General features: G+C 30.9%; 2 protein-coding genes across 4 annotated transcripts in view; one reads left to right on the top strand and one right to left on the bottom strand.

The window, feature by feature from the left end:
• mei-218 (meiotic 218) overlaps positions 1-22,147 on the top strand; it is a 129,964-nt gene that overhangs the window by 14,407 nt on the left and 93,410 nt on the right. The window contains exons 4-5 of one of the 2 annotated variants that reach the window (XM_075301253.1): positions 4,071-4,303; positions 4,371-4,643. In XM_075301253.1, coding sequence (XP_075157368.1) covers positions 4,071-4,303; positions 4,371-4,633 — 496 coding nt within the window. In that variant the 3' untranslated portion in view covers positions 4,634-4,643. Of the gene's footprint in view, positions 1-4,070; positions 4,304-4,370; positions 4,913-22,147 lie in introns of those variants that run through there. The other variant, XM_075301252.1, reaches the window with a different exon arrangement.
• Septin4 (septin 4) overlaps positions 7,943-22,147 on the bottom strand; it is an 84,923-nt gene continuing 70,718 nt past the window's right edge. For both annotated transcript variants that reach the window (XM_075301240.1, XM_075301242.1), the window contains 3 exons: positions 19,419-19,777; positions 16,035-16,135; positions 7,943-15,965 (listed from right to left, as the gene is read on the bottom strand). In XM_075301240.1, coding sequence (XP_075157355.1) covers positions 15,302-15,965; positions 16,035-16,135; positions 19,419-19,777 — 1,124 coding nt within the window. In that variant the 3' untranslated portion in view covers positions 7,943-15,301. The remainder of the gene's footprint in view (positions 15,966-16,034; positions 16,136-19,418; positions 19,778-22,147) is intronic.

Genomic DNA, 22,147 nt, shown 5'->3' with positions numbered 1-22,147 from the left:
GACGAAAAGGCCTTGGCATCTATATTTTTAAGTGTGAAACCAACGCAATTGGCATATATTAGAAATTGTGTGACATCGCATGAAGCCTGGAAGAAATTGGAAGAAGTGTACATGCCAAGAGGGCCATTGCAGAAAGTGTCTCTGTACAAAAAACATCAATTTAAAGATGATGGACGACGGCAATATTGTACAGCATATTAATGAGTTCTCGGAAGTGTTCGAAAAGCTTAAGGAAACTGGTATTGAGATCCAGGAGGAGCTACTCACAATAATGCTTATGTCTAGTCTTCCAAAGGAATTTGATAACTTTGTTGTAGCGATGGAAACACGTGATTTTTTGCCAAGTTTCACTTCGCTCAAGCAAAAGCTGCTAGAAGAGGGAAAGAGACGAAAGGAAAAAATGGAAGACACTTCAACAGAGCACGCATTTTCTGTCAGAAATGTTAAAGCGAATGAGGCCAAAGGAAAATCGGATAAGAAGAACTTTAAAGGGAAGTGTTTCGTGTGCGGCATAACGTATGTGAGAAGAGAATCAATAAGAAGAAGACACAGGCAATGACCATGCTGGCAGTAGCAGAGAGTGCACCGTTACAAATTGAGAAATGGTATGTCGACAGCGGAGCTACGTCGCACATGTGCAGCGACCGTGAATTTTTTACAAGCTTTGAAGAGCATAATGAGAGCATTGCGTTGGCCGGAGACAAACATATAAAGGCTATTGGAAAAGGAAAGGTTTTGCTTGTGAATGGCGATTATGAGATTACTCTTGAAAATGTGCTTTACTCTCCGGAGTTAAAGGGAAATTTTATATCTGTAAGCAAAGCTGTTGACAGAGGCTTAACAGTTTGTTTCGACAAGCAGAGAGCGACAGTAAAGAAATCAGATGGTGATATAGTTTTGCAAGCAGTAAGAAGTGGTAATATGTTTGTTTGCGACGGCGTTAATGAGAAGGCATTTGTGCTCAACAATGATAAGGCAACTTGGCATAACCGATTTGGGCATCTTAATTTCAAGAGCTTGGATGAAATAAGGAATAAAAACATAGCAAATGGAATCAAGTTGAATTCTGAAGATGATATCAATTGCAGAACGTGTATGGTGAGCAAAATTCACGTACTTCCATTTCCACATGAAACACAGAGAAAATCAAGAGAACTGTTGGAGCTAGTTCACACCGACGTATGCGGTCCGTTTAGGGTGTGCTCAATTGGAGGATCCAAATACTTTCTCATTTTCATCGACGATAAGTCAAGAAAAATCTTTGTATACTTTTTGAAGTCTAAATCGGAAGTTTTAGACAAGTTCAAAATTTTTAAAACACAAGTGGAGAAACAAACAGGTTGTAAGGTGAAGGCATTGCGCTCAGACAATGGCCGTGAATATATAAATTCAGAATTCAAGTCCTATTTAGAGAGCGAGGGCATTGTTCGTCAACTAACGGTTCCTCACACCCCCCAACAAAATGGTGTGGCGGAACGGGCGAACCGTACACTCGTTGAGATGGCCAGGTCCATGATGGTACACGCAAATCTTCCGCCATCACTGTGGGCAGAGGCAATAAATACGGCCGTATACATTCGGAATAGGTGTCCGACTAGATGTCTTCAAAATCAAACTCCATATGAAGCGTGGAGTGGCAAAGGCCAAATGTACATCATATGAGAACGTTTGGGGCGTGTGCGGTTGCTTTAGATAAATCTAAGAAGAGGTCAAAATTTGACGCCAAAGGTGACCAATACATAATGGTTGGTTACTCTACAAGTGCTAAAGCTTATCGGTTGTACGATGCTAGAAAAAATAAAATAGTGGAGCACAGAGACGTACTTTTTGATGAAAATATAAGCTCAAAGAAATTTCCAAACAATGAACAAACTGATGATTCGACCAAAAATTTTGACTTGATTGTCTTTTAACAATGTGTTGCCAAGTCCATCAATGCATAACACTGAAAATAGTTTTATCAGGTTATGGGCCCAGAGAAATTCTGATCCGCGTAAGGAACACCTGACCTATCTCAAGCATATTCTCAGATACCTTGCTGGTACTATAGACCTGAAGTTACACTATGATTGCGACGAATTTAAATTACATGGATATGTAGATGCTGATTGGGCAGGAGATTTAAAAGATAGAAAATCGTACATGGGTTTTATCTTTTTCTTCGGAGATTGTCCAATATCTTGGGAGTCTAGGAAGCAAAAGTCGGTCGCATTGAGTAGCACTGAGGCCGAATATATGGCAGTCTCCGAAGCATCCAAGGAAGCGGTATATTTGAAAATGCTTTTGGCGGAGATGGGCTATATTGATGGTGAACCCACCACATTACACATTGACAACCAAGGCGCACAAAAGTTGGCTGAAAATCCAGTATACCACAAGCGGTCGAAACACATTGACATACGCTTCCATCATATTCGAGACTTGATATATGACAAAAAGGTGAAGTTAACATACTGCCCCAGTGCCGATATGATTGCCGATGTCTTGACCAAGAACTTATCGCGCATTAAACATAATGATTTTGTTACTTCAATTAATCTTAAACCCTAAGTGGACATTTCTTTGGAACATTCTTGTTGAGGAGGAGTGATGAAATGATATGGCACTCTATGCAACACGAATGTTTTTCTTATTATCTACTTTATTTTTTTTATTCTCATTCTCTCTGTAACTACCATAGTGTTAAGATCGTCGTAAATGCTTTGCACACTTAATAAAACACTTTAAGAAAAACCAAATAGTTTTATCACAATTACACAAATTAATTGGAAAAATTTGTTTTTTTATTGACATCGGTGATTGATGCCATTTCCGTAATTGAACAAATTTTAATTAATTTCGTAATTGTAACGAAAAAATATTTTTTTTTCTGTCGCAAGCTTTCGAATATCCAGGCAATTGCCAACAATTACGAGTCCTCAATAGTCGAATTATACATTCTTTTAATGGGGAAGCAATTCGAAGCCCAATTCATGAATTTTTGCCATCGTTCTCAATGACTTGTGGCACGGTGCGTTGTCTTGGTGGAACAACAATTTTTTCTTCTTCATATGGGGCCGTTTTGCCGCGATTTCTATCTTCAAATGCTCCAATAACTCCATATAATAGTCACTGTTGATGGTTTTTCCCTTCTCAAGATAATCGATAAAAATTATTCCATGAGCATCCCAAAAAAAAAAAAAACAGAGGCCATTACTTTGCCAGAGGACTTTTGAGTCTTTCCACGCTTCGGAGACGGTTCACCGGTCGCTGTCCACTCAGCCGACTGTCGATTGGACTCAGTAGTGTAGTGATGGAGCCATGTTTCATCCATTGTCACATATCGACGGAAAAACTCGGGTGTATTACGAGTTAACAGCTGAAAACACCGCTCAGAATCATCAACACGTTGTTGTTTTTGGTCAAATGTGAGCTCGCGCGGCACCCATTTTGCACAGAGCTTCTGCATATCCAAATATTGATGAATTATATGACCAACACGTTCCTTTGATATCTTTAAGGCATCTGCTATCTAGATCTACTTCATTTTACGGTCATTCAAAATCATTTTGTGGATTTTTTTGATGTTTTCGTCGGTAACCACCTCTTTCGGGCGTCCACTGCGTTCACCGTCCTCCGTGGTCATTTCACCACGCTTGAATTTTGCATACCAATCAATTATTGTTGATTTCCCTGGGACAGAGTCCGGAAACTCATTATCACTCATTATCCTTTTTTTCCATTTTTCACAATAACAAAAGTTACTTCACAAAAGACGCTTTATCTCACAAACTAATTGACTTACAGACGTCAAATTTTGACGCGAATCATTTGCATGTTGGTACTATATAAAAATAATATGCATTTAATACTAGCGACGCCATCTATGTGTCAGACCGGGGACTTATCAGCCAACCTGTTATGAATATCAGAAATATATAAGTTGTAGGCCACTATAGGAGGCCTTCCATGAGTTTCAATTATGGTCCTAAGATGTACCCGATAAAATCTGCACCGTATTTTAATTTTAATTTTAAAAATTAACAATTCGTTATTTAATGCCCATTGTATTTTCATTCCCATTTTTCCAGAATATTCGGCATTCCCATTTATATGGCCGATGACAATCATGATTCATTGATAAATTACACTCTTGATCAGGCATCGGTTAAACTCTTTGAATCAACTATAGATCATTTATCCATCAATGAAGATGATATGAGAAACTTTTTGGTACATATATCAGAACGGCATGTCGATCATACTCCTGAAGCGGCTGCATTGTTACAAAAATATTTTGTAGCTTCACGCACAGCAAGGCCAGGTATGCATGAACAAAAAATTTAAAATAATTAATTCTTGTGTTGTTAATACAAACAAATATCTTGCAGATTGTCTTACAAAACAGGCTCTTATAATTTTAAAACAATTTTCCGAATCATTTGCCAAACTCTCATTGCGTCACGAAGTATTACCAATCGATGTTATTGGTGCCATTGTGCTATGTGAACATTCCATTGAGCATATCTTTGGGGCATTCGATACACCACCACCTCATTTTGGGGCAGTGCCTTTTGTGGGAGCTGTAGATGAATATTTGTTAGAATTTCAAAAATGGCTTGATGCCTATATAGCAAAATATTGCAAGGAATAACGAGAAAATGGTAGGTTGATTTTTTAATTTAATCGTCATTGTGTATCTAAACAAGTAAAAACTATAAGGACCTTTATTTTTAATATTAGAAATTAATTTTGTTTAATTGTTGTAAAATTTCTCCTTTTTATTGATGACTTGACGATAAGTGTTACATATAGATTTTGAATTTCGAAATCATTGTGAGATGTGAATTAAAAACTAAAGAATATTTGTTGTCATTTCACAAAATGGCTTGATGCCTATATGACAAAATATTGCAAGGATTAAACAATGGTAGATTGTTGTTTTTTATTAATCGAAATAATCGTAATCTTCATCCATTAAACAGTATTTTACCTATAGTTAAAGATATCAAAAACCCGAAGTTCTATTTTTTGGAAATATTTTCATTGCAGTTTATTAAATTACTGAGAAACAAGTATATACGGCCGTAAGTTCGGCCAGGCCGAATCTTATGTACCCTCCACCAAGGATTACATAGAAACTTGTACTAAAGACTGTCATCCACAATCGAATTACTGGGGTTGCGGTAACACTTGCCGATGGCAAGGTATCTTAAACCTTCTTTACACCGTCTTCTCAATTGTAAATTAGTCCATACGGGGTATATATTAAACAAAAAAGGCCGATTAAATACGCATATAATTCAATGTGACAACATTTCCTATAGAAATAAAATTTTGACAAACTTTTCTATAGAAATAAAATCTTGACAAACTTTTCTATAGAAATAAAATCTTGACAAACTTTTCTATAGAAATAAAATCTTGACAAAATTTTCTATAGTAATAAAATTTTGACAAAATTTTCTATAGAAATAAAGTTTTGGTAGATTATTTTTGGGGATCGGCTATACATAACTATAGGCCGATAAGGACCAATTTTGTCATGGTTGTTAACGGCCATATACTAGCATAATGTACCAAATTTCACCACGTACCAAATTTCAACCGGATCGGATGAATTTCGCTCCTCCAAGAGCTCCAGAGGTCAAATCTAGGGATCGGTTTAAATAGGGGTTATATATAATTAAGACCGGTATGGAGCAATTTTTGCATGGTTGTTAGAGACCATATACTAACACCACATACCAAATTTCAACGGGATTGGGTGAACTTTGCTCTTCCAAGGTGCTCCGGAGGTCAGATCTGGGGATCGGTTTATATGGGGGCTACATATAATTATGGACCTATATGGACCAATTCTGGCATGGTTGTTAGAGACCCTATACTGACACCACGTACCAAATCTTAACCGAATCGGATGGATTTTGCTCATCCATGAGGCTTCGGAGGTCAAATCTGGGGATCGGTTTATATGGGGGCTATATATAATTATGGACCGATGTCCCTGCCAACATTTTTTGAATTTGGGGCCGCTTCAGAGAATCCCCACTACGTCGAAAACAGTCGTATACGATATCCAAAACTCCCCGGAAAAGCGCCGTCACTATTGAGAAGTTGTACCACGCCAAGTTACTACAAAAAAGTATCGCATGAGTGCAATTATTAGGAGCCCTTCTGGATACATTTAGAAGGACGCCAATAAGAGCCCCTTCTAACAATCAGGCAAAGTGCATTTTAAGATAGTTGTAAAAGAATCGTTGTGGTCAAGTAAAACTCGATTGTTTAGATGTTTATTAATTTTATGAAACATTTATAAATTCTCATAAATATAACATTTATACAGCTATCACATCACATTTAACACATTTTTGTGCATTAATAAGAGATTGATGTTGAGTTACAAGTTTTTATGCATTAATAAGAGATTGATGTTGAGTTACAAGTTGTAAGTTAAATGTTATAGCGTCTATCAGCCAGTACTTTTATTCCCAATGGAGGCAGCGTGTCTGGGAAAATATTTGAAAAACTATCACTTTATTCCATTTGGAAAGTCAAAAATTGTACTAACACCATGTACCAAGTTCCAGCCGGATCGGATGAAATTTGCTTCTCTTAGAGGCTCCGCAAGCCAAATCTGGGGATCTGTTTATATGGGGGATATATATAATTATGGACCGATATGGACCAATTTTTGTTAGAGACCATATACTAATACCATGTACCAAATTTCAACCGGATCGGATGAATTTTGCTCCTCCAAGAGGCTCTGCAAACAGGGTCATTTATTTTTCAACATAGTCTCCTTTTAACTCGATGCACTTGGCCCATGCAACAATGCTGCAACTTTAGTGCATCTAAAAAATGCGTTCTTGTGATCTGCGAATAGGCCTACATGGCGGTGACAAACTTCTCAATCGGCTAACATTTTTGCTGAACGAGTAGCCTTTTTAAGGAAAACAATCACTAAAATAGGGAAGGTAGAGTAGACGTCCATAGCCCAAGTTCACTGCAACAAGGAACTTTTTTTCTTCATCGACTGCCACGTAATGGTGCACAAAAGATGATGATGTACAGTGGGAGTAAAGATGATTCAATTTGTAAGAGGAAAATTCCCAAATGTTTTCTCCATAAGAAGTTAGCATAAAGGGCCCAAAATTGAGTTATCTATCCCAGCCAGATCTATACTAAAGGCTGTGGAAAAGATCATTCGCCCGAACTGAAACATGTACAGTCTAGGCGTGTATAGATTTGTATCTGGCGTTTTCTTTTCAATGGTTCTATTAACCAAGTTCTTTAATCTAATTTGTCCATATAGCTCGAATAATAATTAATTGTAAATTAAACTTTTATTTCTATATAAAAATTTTTTGAAATTTTTTATTTCCATTGAAAATATTGTTAAAATTTTATTTCTATAGAAAATTTTTTGAAAAATTGTATTTCTATAGAAAAGTTTTTAAAAATTTTACTTCTATAATTTTTTTTTTGAACAATTCTGTTTCTATATAAAATTTTTGAAAATTTTTAATTCTGTAGATAATGTTTAACATTTTTACTTCTATAGAAATTTTTCTAATTCCATCACGATATTAATTGATTCAATTAATTTTTTAATTAAAATGTCTTCAATCCCAGAAATGATAGTATCAGTTAAAAAATTAATTGATTCAATTAAAAAAGTAATTGATCCAATTAAAAAATTAGTTGATACTATTAATTTTTGTGATAGATTTTTGTTTCAATTAAAAAAATTGTTGAAGCAATAACATTTTTATTTGAATATTTTTTAAAACTCAATTAAGATTTTAATTGTTCGTGAAGTTTTTTTTTTCTGTGCATTGACCTAAAGATCGGACAGCACTCATTGATATTAGAGAAGTTCTCCACCTGTGGTACCACAATGAACTGAATAGTCAATATAGAACCCACACCGAATACATAAAACTCTTGTCTTTCAACATTTGTATAATTGAAGTTAATATTTTATTTATTATGAGCGTTTTGTTTTACTTATTCTTCTTCTTTTTGGTGATTTTAATCAAAACCTTAACTTATTACTAATAGAAAAATAAGTTGAGGGTGTTTAAATGTACATACACTCGTGTATTTTTTCTTTTATCATAAATTAGGTAAATAACAAAATAATAAATATATAAATTATTTCAATTTAATGTTGTTTTTGCACAAAAACTAAGAAACAAAATTATCAAAATTTTGTTCAAATATAAAACAAAAAAGTATAAATAATTCATTTATATGCATATAAAGAATATATTAATAATGATGTTTATGATGTTATCATAGTAAAATATTCAACTTAATACTAATTAATGATATATATAATACAAAAAAATTCAAATACAAATTCAATATAGTATGTATATAATAAAAATGGGTGGTATACATAATTCACATAGTATACTCATGGTACTGGATTTAAGTGTAAAATAAATTCTCTTTGTAAATGTTAACTAATTTTAAAAAAATTTAAACAAAAATAAATCTATATATGTTTTTGGGGCAGGAAGAAAGGACATTGGAGTAAAATTTTGTGTTCTCATGTATATGTGTATGAGTGTATATGGTGTGGGTGTGTTGTGTAATATATAATTAATTTTAAAAACTTTTCAACTTTGGTATTTTTCTTTATTTATTTAATTAGTTTGCTTTTGATGTTTGTGGTTTTGTTAATCTTATTTGTATTTTTTTGTTTAGATAATTTATTTGTTTCCCTTTAATTGTTTTAATTGCAATGATTGAGAATTACTATATATTTTCCACCATAGTGTAACGTACACAAAAATTCTGTTATCTGTTTCTTTATACTCTTGGTTTGTTTTTTTTTTACTTCTATGACTATTGCTAGAGTAACATGTATAAGATGTATATGATGTTTTGAATTTGAATCTTTATTTTGTAAGAATAACTAGAGTTTCTTCTTCACTTTGTCTTTGTTATTTGCATTGAATAGCATTTTGTTGTTGTTATTAAATATTTGGGCAATTTGGCTTTCTATTTAGTTAGTTTGTGCCTACAATGTGGTAGTATGTTGGTGTTCTTGTAGATTATTAGGCTTGTAAAATTTATTTATCGTCTTGGTTAAATGTTTTTCAAAGGTATTCGTTTTACTTGTTTTGGGGGGGAAGGAGCTTATATGCATGTATATTAATCGAAAAAGGATGGTGGGGATGATATTTTTTTTATATTTTCGTTTTGTTTTTTTTTTTTTTGTTTCATCTTTATATTATTTCTATAATTTTGTTAATTTGTATTTTTGATTTGTAATAAAAATTTTCTTAGGTTTCCTTTTTGTTTTTCAAAAATTCTGTATTTTTATGTAAAGTGGTATGCAAATGGTTATGTAATCAAAGAAATTGTTATGAATATTTAAATAAATTCTGTAGAAACAAGATATTCGAAAATTGATAAGCTGCTGACTGTCACATATACAGTATTGACTAAATCACATACGCCTAAAAGTATGCCACAGAATTTTTAGTTACCAAAAAAATGTTCATAGCGAAGACATGAATCTTTATATGAATCGTTTATTTTTGTTCTACCGAATATCGCTTAGCCGCCTTAAAAGCGGGTTTTGTTTTGGCCGAAGCCAATGTTCGGAAAAAAGCAATAATCGGCCGAGGCCGATTATTTGCCTAAAGTTGGTAATTTAAGAAATTTGGTGTTTTTTAGTTCAATATTAAAATATTTTTTTAAACAAATTCATAAATACAACAATAAAAGGTAATGCATTTGATATTATAGTGACAAAACAAGATTTTTTATAATTTTTTACGTATTATTTGTACTGGGTGATTTGACTGAGACAAATTCAATATCAAATAAATTATTCAAAAAACTTGGGATTCGGTTAATCGGCCTCGACGCCGAAGGCCGATTATCGATTTTTGGCCTAATGCCGAAGCCGATGTTTCGGTAGAGCTCTATAATGTAATCAAAAAGCAAGATAATATGAATATAAATAGAATTACCCTCCTCTTTGTCTCTCTAAAATAAATTAGCAAAGAATTGTAAACAATTTACGATTGACACTATGTAACATGAGCCATTAAGGTGGCTATTTGGGATTTCTATCAATAGTCTTAATCTGCAACCGTGGTGCAATGGTTAGTATGTCCGCCTGGCATACAAGGTTCTGGGTTCAATACCTGTTTAGACCGAAAACCAAAAGTTTTTTCGGCGGTGGATTATCCCACCTCAGTAATGCTGGTGACAGTTTCAAAGCTTCTCCAAATGGTTTCACTGCAATATGAAACGTCGTTCGTACTCGACTATAAAAAAGAAGATTCCTTATCATTGATCATATGCCCATGTTCCCAAATCCACTTCCAGGTGAATGTGAATCAATTCCACGATTTTCGTGTCCTACAATCCACTTTCACCGGAATTTTCGTGAAATCACTTCACTTGCAAAAGTCTTGGTGAAAGTTGAATTATGTCCAAGATGGGTGTATTTCGGGTTAAAAAAAGTACTCGCGTACAAAAATTTGAAATGTTTTATATTTAATACATGAGTTTTATTAAAACTGCGTCATTTTTAATTTAAAAAATAATAAATTAAAATAAGTCTATTGATTCCACTTATTTTGATTTCCGCCTTAGTGAATTTTTGGGTGATTTGTGCAACCCAGCTGGTTACAGAAAAGTTAAAAAAATAAGGTGGAATTAAGAACACAAAATTTCACGTTCGTGGATTTGACGTGGATAGTGGAAGTGGAATTGAAGTGGATATCTGAACATGGGTGATATACATGGAATCGGGCAGCACTGAGTTCACCACTGCGATATCACAATGGATTGAATAGTTTAAGTTAGCCTGAAATATGGCGTTGTCACTATATCTAACCTAACCTCAACATCTGTTAATTGATCAATGAAATTTTTTGGATGAATGGGTTTAGGTTTGTACCAAAAGAAAAAAAAATACTTTCCTCTGATAAAGAGAAGGCCGACAGACCCGATTTTAAGTCCAACATTCGCCCCCATTTTTTATTTGAAAATTTGGCGTCAAAAAAACTTTATCCTAAAATTTCGTTTCTCAGAAAATAAAACTCGCCTTTCAGTGTATGTCAGCCCATATCAGATCAATATAATTTTTTTATTTGAAAATGTGGCGTCAAAAAAACTTTATCCTAAAATTTCGTTTCTCAGAAAATAAAACTCGCCTCTCAGTGTATGTCAGCCCATATCAGATCAATATAACCATAGTGCGATATTTCCATAATTTTTTTATTTTTATTTTTTATTTGAAAATTTGACGTCAAAAGACAATTTTGTTTGTCCAAAATTTCGTTCCTCATAAAATAAAACTCGCCTTTCAGTGTATATCAGCCCATATCAGATCCTGTTTTCAATACAACCTAGTGTAAAGACAAAAAGTTCGATATTTCCATAATATGGAAAAGTCGACAAATTGAAACTTGGTCGAAGTTTTTCAAAATTCGCCTTTATACGAACCTTACGACTTTAAGGCCGGTACTATGCCGGTAGAAAGCGGTGTTTATTTAGGTAAAAGGGAACGCTATTTAATAAGGAGCGATCTGGAATTATGTTGGTTGTTGCTGCTTGCTATTACAAAATTAACATTTTAGGTTTCCTTGGATTTGACGTGGAAGTGGAATTGAAGTGGATATCCGAACATGTGTGATATACATGGAATCGGGCAGCACTGAGTTCACCACTGCGATATCCCAATGGACTGAATAGTCTAAGTTAGCCTGAAATATGGGGTTGTCACTATATCTAACCTAACCTCAACATCTGTTAATTGATCAATGAAATTTTTTGGATGAATGGGTTTAGGTTTGTTCCAAAAGAAAAAAATACTTTCCTCTGATAAAGAGAAGGCCGACAGACCCGATTTTAAGTCCAACATTCGCCCCCATTTTTTATTTGAAAATTTGGCGTCAAAAAAACTTTATCCTAAAATTTCGTTTCTCAGAAAATAAAACTCGCCTCTCAGTGTATGTCAGCCCATATCAGATCAATATAACCATAGTGCGATATTTCCATAATTTTTTTTATTTTTATTTTTTATTTTTATTTTTTTATTTGAAAATTTGGCGTCAAAAGACAACTTTGTTTGTCCAAAATTTCGTTCCTCATAAAATAAAACTCGCCTTTCAGTGTATATCAGCCCATATCAGATCCTGTTTTCAATACAACCTAGTGTAAAGACAAAAAGTTCGATATTTCCATAATATGGAAAAGTCGACAAATTGAAACTTGGTTGAAGTTTTTCAAAATTCGTTTTTATACTAACTTTACGACTTTAAGGCCGGTACTATGCCGGTAGAAAGCGGTGTTTATTGAGGTAAAAGGGAACGCTATTTAATAGGGAGCGATATGGAATTAAGTTGGTTGTTGCTCCTTGCTATTACAAAATTAACATTTTATTTTTCCTTGGGCAATTGATCTGCTACTCCTTTGATCCTTTGTATATTTTCGCACCAACAATATGATGCGTGTTTGCGTTATAAACCCACAAAAATAGTTTTAATAAATAAATTATTTCTTAATTCAAATTGCAAATGGCGCCATGATACGATAGTTTTTCAACTCGAAAAAAACAAGTACCACAAATGGAAAAAAAATTCGCTAGTTTTTCGCATTTTTTGGTTTTGTATGGAGTTTCAACGTGAAAACCGAACAGAGTACCGGCCTTTATGCAAAAAAAAAATCTGACATAGTATTGCCATTTTCTTGATTAGCACATCCCTGTCATCTACAGCTTCATAATACTCCAAATGACTTTGGTAATTAAGCTTAAACATCACATAATAAATTTTTTTCTAAGTTAGTCGAAGAGATTGAAAATCAAAATCTAGGCGAAAAATCGATTTGCATATATTTCAAATGTCGATTTTTCAAAGATTATTTCCAAAAAAAAAAAAAAATCAAGAAGATTAAAAGTCGTGATTGATATAAAAAATTAAGGGGATGCGGGAGAATTTTACCCATGGAATTTTATGTAATAGGGTCTAATGGGGTATGTTCTGGATTTCCCTTCAAATAGATTTCACCTTCCACTTTGATTTCCCCCCAAAAATTTTTGATTGTTCTTGGTTTCCCTTGAAACAAGATTATTCGAAATCGATTTGATTTGCAGAGGAAAATGTAAACATTATATATGTACCACATATGTGGTACAATTCTTTTATTTCTTTTTTTTTTATGCGAAGAAACTCATGTGCTGCAATCTAAAAAAAATTACTGAATTGTAAAATATTTATAAAAATCATAAAAATCGTTCCTACATTTTTGGCCAATTATCTTTTGTTTACTATTTATGAGTTCAGAGCCAAGCTCCAAATTTGAGGAACTACGACCGCACACAAAACATTTAACGCATTTAGAAAAAAATATTGATATTCGCACTACCATTTTTTTGCAACAAGTGAAAGGGAAATCTTGGACAATTTGTGGTATATTTTTAAATCTTGTTTTTAAAAGGCTTTCATGTTATTTTATATGAAAATAAAAGATTTACTTCGGTTTCAAATCCTTATTTTTTGAAATAAGAAATATTTAATTAAAAAAAATCCGTGAAAATTGTTCCCGTCTGTGATGGGAAAAGTAGTTCACAGAACAAACCCTACGGGAAAAATTCCCCTTAAGTCTTTCATGTGAAACCCAGAACGATTGTATTTCTAAGGGGACTTAGCGCAAACCCGTATGATTTTTAAAAAGGCTTTCTTGCTTGAAACCAGGACCTATATTCCTAACGATACGGACACTGATCAACTATTTGGCAGAAACCAAAAAACAATACTTCGCCATAGTCAAATTAGCAGCATTTCCAAAAATTTCGAAAATACTCGTGAAAAATGTTTGAGACTCATTTTGGTCCGTCGATAACGATAAACGTTGTACTCAGTTTTTTAAACTTTATGAATCAATGAAGGAAGTTATATTGTGGGAAACAGTTGTCACACTGATCAACTATTTGGCAGAAACCAAAAAACAATACTTCGCCACAGTCAAAATACTGCTATATTTTCCAAAAATTTCGAAAATACTCGTGAAAAATGTTTTAGACTCATTTTGATCCGTCGATAGCGATAAGCGTTGTACTTAGTTTTTTAATCTTTAAGAATTAATGAAGCAAGTTATAACTTCGGAAACAATTGTCATACATTTTGGACCCGCCGGTTGTGTAATACGTTCCCCTTCTTATATCCTTACGACTAAACCAAGTTCAAGAGAGAGGCTTTCCGTGAATGTTTTGCGATCAGAAAGGTCAGAAAGTGTTCCCCTTTACATTGCTTCTTAGAATTGAGTTTTGAATAGGCTTACACTTACACTATCAACTCATTGTTATAACACAACTTGTGAATTTATATCCAATTAATGGGTTCTGTCCCACTCTATCTTTTTGTAGCCGAGTTCGAAATTACTTTGAAAGAAATATTAGAAGAATTTGAATAACTATGCACAGAAATTTATTTCACGAACATTTTTCCAATTAAAATTTTAATTGAGTTCTAAAAAATTTAATTGATTCAACTAAGTTTTTAATTGAAACAAAAACAATTAATTTTTTGATTGGATCAATTGACCTTCAATTAATTCATTTCTGTGATTGAAGACATTTCAATTAAAAACTTAATTGGATCAATTAATTTCGTGATTGAATCAGAAATTTTTTTTTTGTATGTGCATTTGCAATTTGAGTATGGCAGCCATTGCACCACGGTAGTTCTTTTCTTGAGTTGAATTATAAGGGAGGCCTATCATAGAATATAGACATCATACATTTTTCACACATTATTGTACTCCTCATCTATTCCAATATGATGTGAAATATTTATAACTTAATTACAATTTTTTGTTTTGCAATTTCAAAACAATTTCTTTGATTTAATTTCTTATCCATGGAACCACTTCATTTTCGTTTTGTTTAAGTAAAATCACTATTTTATATATATAAAAAATAAGATTAAATCGTTGTTTTTGCCATGAAACTACTAATTGTTGCTGTTGTTGTTCTGTTAATTTTCGTTTTTTGGTGCTATGTGGTTTTTATTGGTGATGGTGATGTTGTTGTTCCATTCTAAAACCATAGTTTTGTGCGTTTTCCAAAATTTATAGCCAATTAAAACGCCCAACTGCAAGCCATTTTCAGGATGGATATTGAATGACTTGCCTTTATATTTTTTTATTCCCTCCCTCTCTCATTTTCTTTCTTGATTGGTGGTGACAATTGTCAAAGGAACGAAGTTACAACATAACTCCCTACACCAGGTTCCCTTGTAAATAATCTCCTTTTCTGCGGATGCTATTTTTGCAATGTCCATTTCTAAACATCTATGACACTGTCATTCTTCTTCATTTCCATAAGATGAGTTTGTTTGAGTTTTTCTTGCATTTGTGTAAGCATATCCTGCATGCGACGTATCTCTTCATCCTTTTGCAAAAGTAAACGATCTGTTTCGGTTATGGCAGCCTCAAAGCCATTTGTCGAACTTATGGAGTCACGCTTCAATTTACCTCGTTCCCGCAAAGCATGCTGTGATATTTGTGAAATACATTGAGCACGGAAATTTTCATAATGGACATCTTGGGTAGTGTCCTTCAGATCTTGCATATGCGTGGAAATAAGGAATGTACGCAATTTAATGAAATCACTATGTTCAGGATCCTCGACATTCACCACACCCCAAGGATATTGACGACCACGCACTTTTTTACCCGCAATATCCAAAATAACATTGCTGCCCACCACCGCAAACGGTATGGAGGCTTTGAGCTCACGATCTTGTTGCTTAAAATCATCATCCTCATCTGAATCACATTCGGGAAATTGATACAATTGTATGTGATTATCTTCTAAATCACGTAGAATTCGTTCTTTAAGGTTGCGCACTTCAGTTTTGGTTAGACAATCGGCTTTACCGATTACCAAGACAATATTGACTTTACGGTGTAAACGGCGTAAGAGATCCAGATCCATTTGGCGCAAACTAAACAAAAAAAAGAGAGTGAGAGAGTGAAAACTACACTTTTCGAAAATTTATTTCAATATTACTCACCTATGGCCCCAGGGTGGAACAAAGTATAGACAACAATGTACACGATTATCTTGAATGTTACGCCTGTTCAAACCACTTTCATCTGTGAAATATTGGCGAAACTGAAAGGAAAAAAAAATGAATTAGAAGAGTTTGAAAGAAATTTCGATGTTATTTCTATGGAACATTTCGTTGACTTTTTTCTCGGAAAATTTTGGCGCAAATTTTGTCTATAGAAAATTTCGTCTACATTATTTTATATAGAAAATTTTGCATTAACATATATTTCTAAAGACAATTTCGTAACCAACAATAATCGAAATTTTTTCTAAAAAATTTTTATCGAATTTTTTTCTATAAAAAATATTATTGAAATATTTCCTATAAAAATTTTATCAAAATTTTTTTCTATAAAAAATTTTATGGAAATTGTTTCTATAAAAATTTTGTTAAAATTTTTTCTACAAAAAATTATATCAACATTTTTCATATTTTTATTTTATCAAATTTTTTTCTTTAAAAAACTATCTAAATTTTTTCTATAAAAGATTTTATCACAAATTTTTCTATGAAATATTTTCTATAAAATATTTCCGAAATATTTCAAAATATTTTCTATAAAAAAGTTTTATCGAAATATTTTCTATAAAAAATGTTATCAAATTCTCTATAAAAATTTTGTCGAAATATTTTCTATAAAAATTTTGTCGAAATATTTTCTATAAAAATTTTTTATCGAAATATTTTCTATAAAAAAATTTTATCGAAATATTTTCTATAAAATATTTTATCGAAATATTTTATAGAAATTTATATAAACGATTTATTGAAATTTATATAAACGATTTTATTGAAATCTTTTCCATAGAGAATTTTATCGACATTTTTTTATAAATATATTTTAGCGAAATTTTTTCTATAAACATTTTGTCGAAATATTTTCTGTAAAAATATTTGACGGAAATATTTTCTATAATAATTTTTATAGAATTTTTTTGTATAAAATAATTCTATCAAAATTTTTCAATAAATAATTTTATCGAAATATTTTCTATACAAAATTTTACCGAAATATTTTCTATACAAAATTGTATCGAAATTTTTTCTTTAAAAGTTTTATTGAAATTTATATAAAAGATTTTATTGAAATCTTTTCCATAGAGAATTTTATCGACATTTTCTATAACAATTTTGTCGAAATTTTTTCTATAACAATTTTGTCGAAATATTTTCTATAAAAAATTTTATCGAAATATTTTCTATAAAAAAATTTTATCCAAATATTTTCTATAAAATATTTTATCGAAATTTTTTCTTTAATAGTTTTATTGAAATTTATATAAAAGATTTTATCGAAACCTTTTCCATAGAGAATTTTATCGACATTTTTCTATAAATATATTTTAGCGAAATTTTTTCTATAAAAATTTTGTCGAAATATTTTCTATAAAAATTTTTATCGAAATATTTTCTATAAAAATTTTTATCGAAATATTTACTATTAAACTATTTAACGAAATATTTTCTATAACAATTTTTATCGAAATATTCTATAAATTTTTCTATAAAAAATTCTATCTAAATTTTTTCAATAAATAATTTTATCGAAATATTTTCTATAAAAAATTTTATCGAACTATTTTCTATAAAATATTTTACCGAAATATTTTCTATAATAGTTTTATTGAAATTAATATAAAAGATTTTATAGAAATCTTTTCCATAGAGAATTTTATCGAAAATTTTCCATAAATATATTTTAGCGAAATTTTTTCTATAAACATTTTGTCGAAATATTTTCTATAAAAAATTTTAACGAAATATTTTCCATAAAAAATGTTATCGAAATATTTTCTATAAAAAAATTTTACCGAAATATTTTCAATAATAATTTTTATCGAATTATTTTCTATAATTTTTTTTCTATAAAATAATTCTATAAAAATGTTTTCAATAAAGAATTTTATCGAAATATTTTTTATACTAGTTTTATTGAAATGTATATAAAAGATTTTATCGAAATCTTTTCCATAGAGAATTTTATCGACATTTTTCTATAAATATATTTTAGCGAAATTTTTTCTATAAAAATTTTGTCGAAATATTTCCTATAAAAAATTTTATCGAAATATTTTCTATAAAAAATTTTATCGAAATATTTTATATAAAAAAATGTATCGAAATATTTTCTATAAAAGAATACTTTCTATAAACATTTTATCGAAAAATTTTTTAAAAAAATTTTATGGAAATTTTTCTAAAAAATAGATTTTATCGAAATTTTTTCTATAAAAGACATTTTATCGAAATTTTTTCTATAAAAGGAATTTTATCGAAGTTGTTTCTATAAAAAATATTATCCAGTAATTTTTCTATTTAGTTGTTATCGAACTTTATTCTATAAAGAATTTTGTTGAACTTTTTATCGAATTTTTTCTATTAAAATTTTTATTGAAATTTTGTCTGTAGACAAATGCCCGCGAGTATCAAAAATTGTATCGAAATTTTTTCTATTTAAAATTTTTTTCTTTAAAGGTTTTATTGAAATTTTTTCTATAAAAGATATTTATATAGAGGATTTTATCGATTTTTTTAATCAAAATTTTTGTCAATAAATAATTTTATCGAAATATTTTCTATACAAAATTTAGTCGAAATTTTTTCTATAAAATATTTTATCGAAATATTTTCTTTAATAGTTTTATTGTAATTTATATGAAAGATTTTATCGAAATCTTTTCCATAGAGAATTTTATCGACATTTTTCTATAAATATATTTTAGCGAAATTTTTTTCTATACAAATTTTGTCGAAATAAAAAAATTTATCGAAATATTTGCTATAAAAAATGTTATCGAAATATTTTCTATAAAAATATTTTACCGCAATATTTTCTATAATGATTTTTATCGAAATATTTTCTATAAATTTTTTTCTATAAAAGAATTCTATCAAAAATTTTTCAATAAATATTTTTATCGAAATATTTTCTATACAAGATTTTACCGAAATATTTTCTATAAAATATTTTATCGAACTTTTTTCTTTAATAGTTTTATTGAAATTTATATTAAAAATTTTATCGAAATCTTTTACATATAGAATTTTATCGATATTTTTCTATAAATGTCGAAATTTTTTCTATAAAAATTTTGTCGAAATATTTTCTTTAAAAAAATTTATCGAAAATTTTTCTATAAAAAATTTTATCGAAATATTTTCTATACAAATTTTTATCGAAATATTTTCTATACAATTTTTTATCGAAAAGTTTTTTATCGAAATTTTTTTCTACAAAAAAAATCTATAGAATATTTTCTCGAAATTCGTTTCAAAATATTTGTTTTTTTCGATTTTTTTTTTCATTTGTCACAACTTTATGTAAAATATTTTTGAAATTCATACCTGTTCATCTATATAAGCTGTGCACACTCTCCAACTATCTTCACAATTGACAGAATCTCCGAAGCCTGGTGTATCAACTACGGTCAATCGTAGTCTCACTCCTCGTTCTTCAATATCCATGGTTTTCTTTTCAATCCTTGTGGTTTTTTCAATACGTTCTTCCACCGGAGGAATAACACGATTCTTATACATATCTCCAAGGAAGAGACTATTGATTAGGGTTGATTTACCCAAACCTGATTCTCCCACGACCATGAGAGTGAATTCGAAACCACGTTTCACTGATTTCCTATGGACTTGCTCGGGCAGTGTTGCAAATCCAATGTAATCACGATCCTTATCGAATGATGGTGTTTTAGCTGGAAAGAGAAACAGAGAGAAGGAAAAATTAGTCAATTAACTAAATTGAAAAAATGTCAAATTGCGTATGGTCATATAAACCTCTCTTAGAAACCAACTACAGTGAAAGTTCTCAATATTGGACACTCTGAAAAGCGGACACTTCTCATTGTCACATTAAAATTAACCTCTCATAAGTGGACACATCCCAAATGAGGACAAAATTTAGGATGTCCACTTCTGGGAGGTTTCACTGTACATTCTAATGTTCCCCACTTAGATGTTGCAACAGTTTGGAAATTTCTAACTTGCTCCGAGTTTAATCTCAAAGGATGAACTCTGGAAAAATTCATGATTCGGCGTTTGAAATATTATCTATATAGTCCCTCTATAAGACTTTTCAACATAGTCAAAATTTGTAGAAGTGACTTTCGAGCTTTTTCTTAAAAAATCACTTTTCATTTTTAGTATAAAACAGCTGCATTTGACTTTTATAAAAAAGTCGATTTTAAACAACACAAAAGTCCATTGATTGATTTAATACGATTTTCAAACAAAAAAAAAAGTTTAAAATTTATTGTCGCGATTTTTACTATTGGTCCATTTTTGGCATAAAAACGGCAACATTACACAAAAAAAAATTTGATTGCAATTAATTGTTTAATTGAAATGTCTTCAATCACGAAAATGATAGTATCAACACAGTTTTAATTGGGCATAACAAACATTTGATTAAAAAACTGATTTGATTTGAAAATTTCAATTAATTTTTTAATTGATTCAATTAAAAATTTAATTGATGTTGATTGCAAAGCTCAATTAATTTCTTGAATAAAACACCTAGCGCTTTTGAATTACTTTATTATCTGAATTTGTGTTGTTAGTTTGATTAAAAAATTGTTTGAAATAATTTTTTATTTAAAAATTAAAAAATTTTTTCCATCACTTTTTTAACTGACTTAGCCCCATTTTCATGAAGCTCCGTTAGTGTTACGTTAGCTAACGAACTTTTAAACCGTGGTATCTACATATCTGTCATCTTGCGTATATATTCCATATGTCAGTTAGAAACTTAACTGCTGAAAATTTTTTAGTTAAAGTTAACCGGAGAAAAGATATTTCCATTTTTCTTTCTGTTAACTGGCAGTTAAAGCCTAACGGAGCTACATGAAAATGACCATTAGTCTCCCTAGTTTGATTAAAAAGTTTTTCAATCATTTACTTTATTTTCTTAATGCTTCTATCTTGATTAAGAAATTATTGTATCGATTAATTTATTAAGTGAAATTTTTTTCAACTTCAATCAACCATTTAATTAGAAATACTTTTTCCGGTGTACCTTCCCTTTTCAACTCAAATTATATTTTTTGACTTTTCATTAAAGTCTGATTGAACGATGTTGAGATAAACATATACTCGGGCAGCACTCATTGATAAGTGAACAGTTTACTACCGGCTTATGCTACACTGAAAAAATATTTATCTTATTTAGAAAGACTATGGAAGCTAAAATTTAGGAAATTCAATTTCCATAAATTTTAAGGACAAATTCTTAAAACTAGAAAAATTTTAATTAAAACTAGGAATTGAACACGAAATTCTGAGTCGATCTAAGCATGTCCGTCCGTCCGTTTGTTGAAATCACGCTAACTTCCGAACGAAACAAGCTATCGACTTGAAACTTGGCACAAGTAGTTGTCATTGATGTAGGCCGGATGGTATTAGGTTAGGTTATGTGGCAGCCCTATGTATCAGGCTCACTTAGACTATTCAGTCCATTGTGATACCACATTGGTGAACTTCTCTCTTATCACTGAGCAGTCTTGCCAGTATTGGGGATTTTTCCCCAAATCGGGGATATTTCTTCGTGGATGGGGACAAAATTTTTGAGTTGGGGACTTGGGGATTTGGTGGGGAATTTCCACAAATTTGGGGATTTTTGTGGGGAATTCTGGTCAGTATAGCAAATCAGGTTTTGAGTTATAGTTTATATGAAATTCTTTACTTCTACATGCTTAAAAAGGGCTTAAAGAAGTACAGAAAATCTTCAAAATATGAAAAAAAGTTCTATTCCAAGAGTTACTTTACAATTTGCTTTGTTTCTGAGAAATTGTTTACTATTGTGAAATTATTTCGCAAGGACTTGGATCGAAGTGTTGGCCCCTCATCTGCATACATCACTGATTTGGAAAATATATATCAAACATATATAATAGAGTTCATATCGGGGCAACAACGCCTTTTGATCGATCACCAATTTTATTTCGTAGCTATTCTAAGTTTTGATTCATAACTACACATGTTGACCCAACTCCTATTTTTATTTCTCGAGCATTTAGAAGATAATTTGCATAAGGCACAAATTCGATGACTCTTTATACCAATAAATA

The sequence above is a fragment of the Haematobia irritans genome, chromosome 3, assembly GCF_050003625.1.
Source record: "Haematobia irritans isolate KBUSLIRL chromosome 3, ASM5000362v1, whole genome shotgun sequence".
NCBI lineage: Eukaryota > Metazoa > Arthropoda > Insecta > Diptera > Muscidae > Haematobia > Haematobia irritans.
This window is presented reverse-complemented; position numbering and strand designations above follow the sequence as displayed.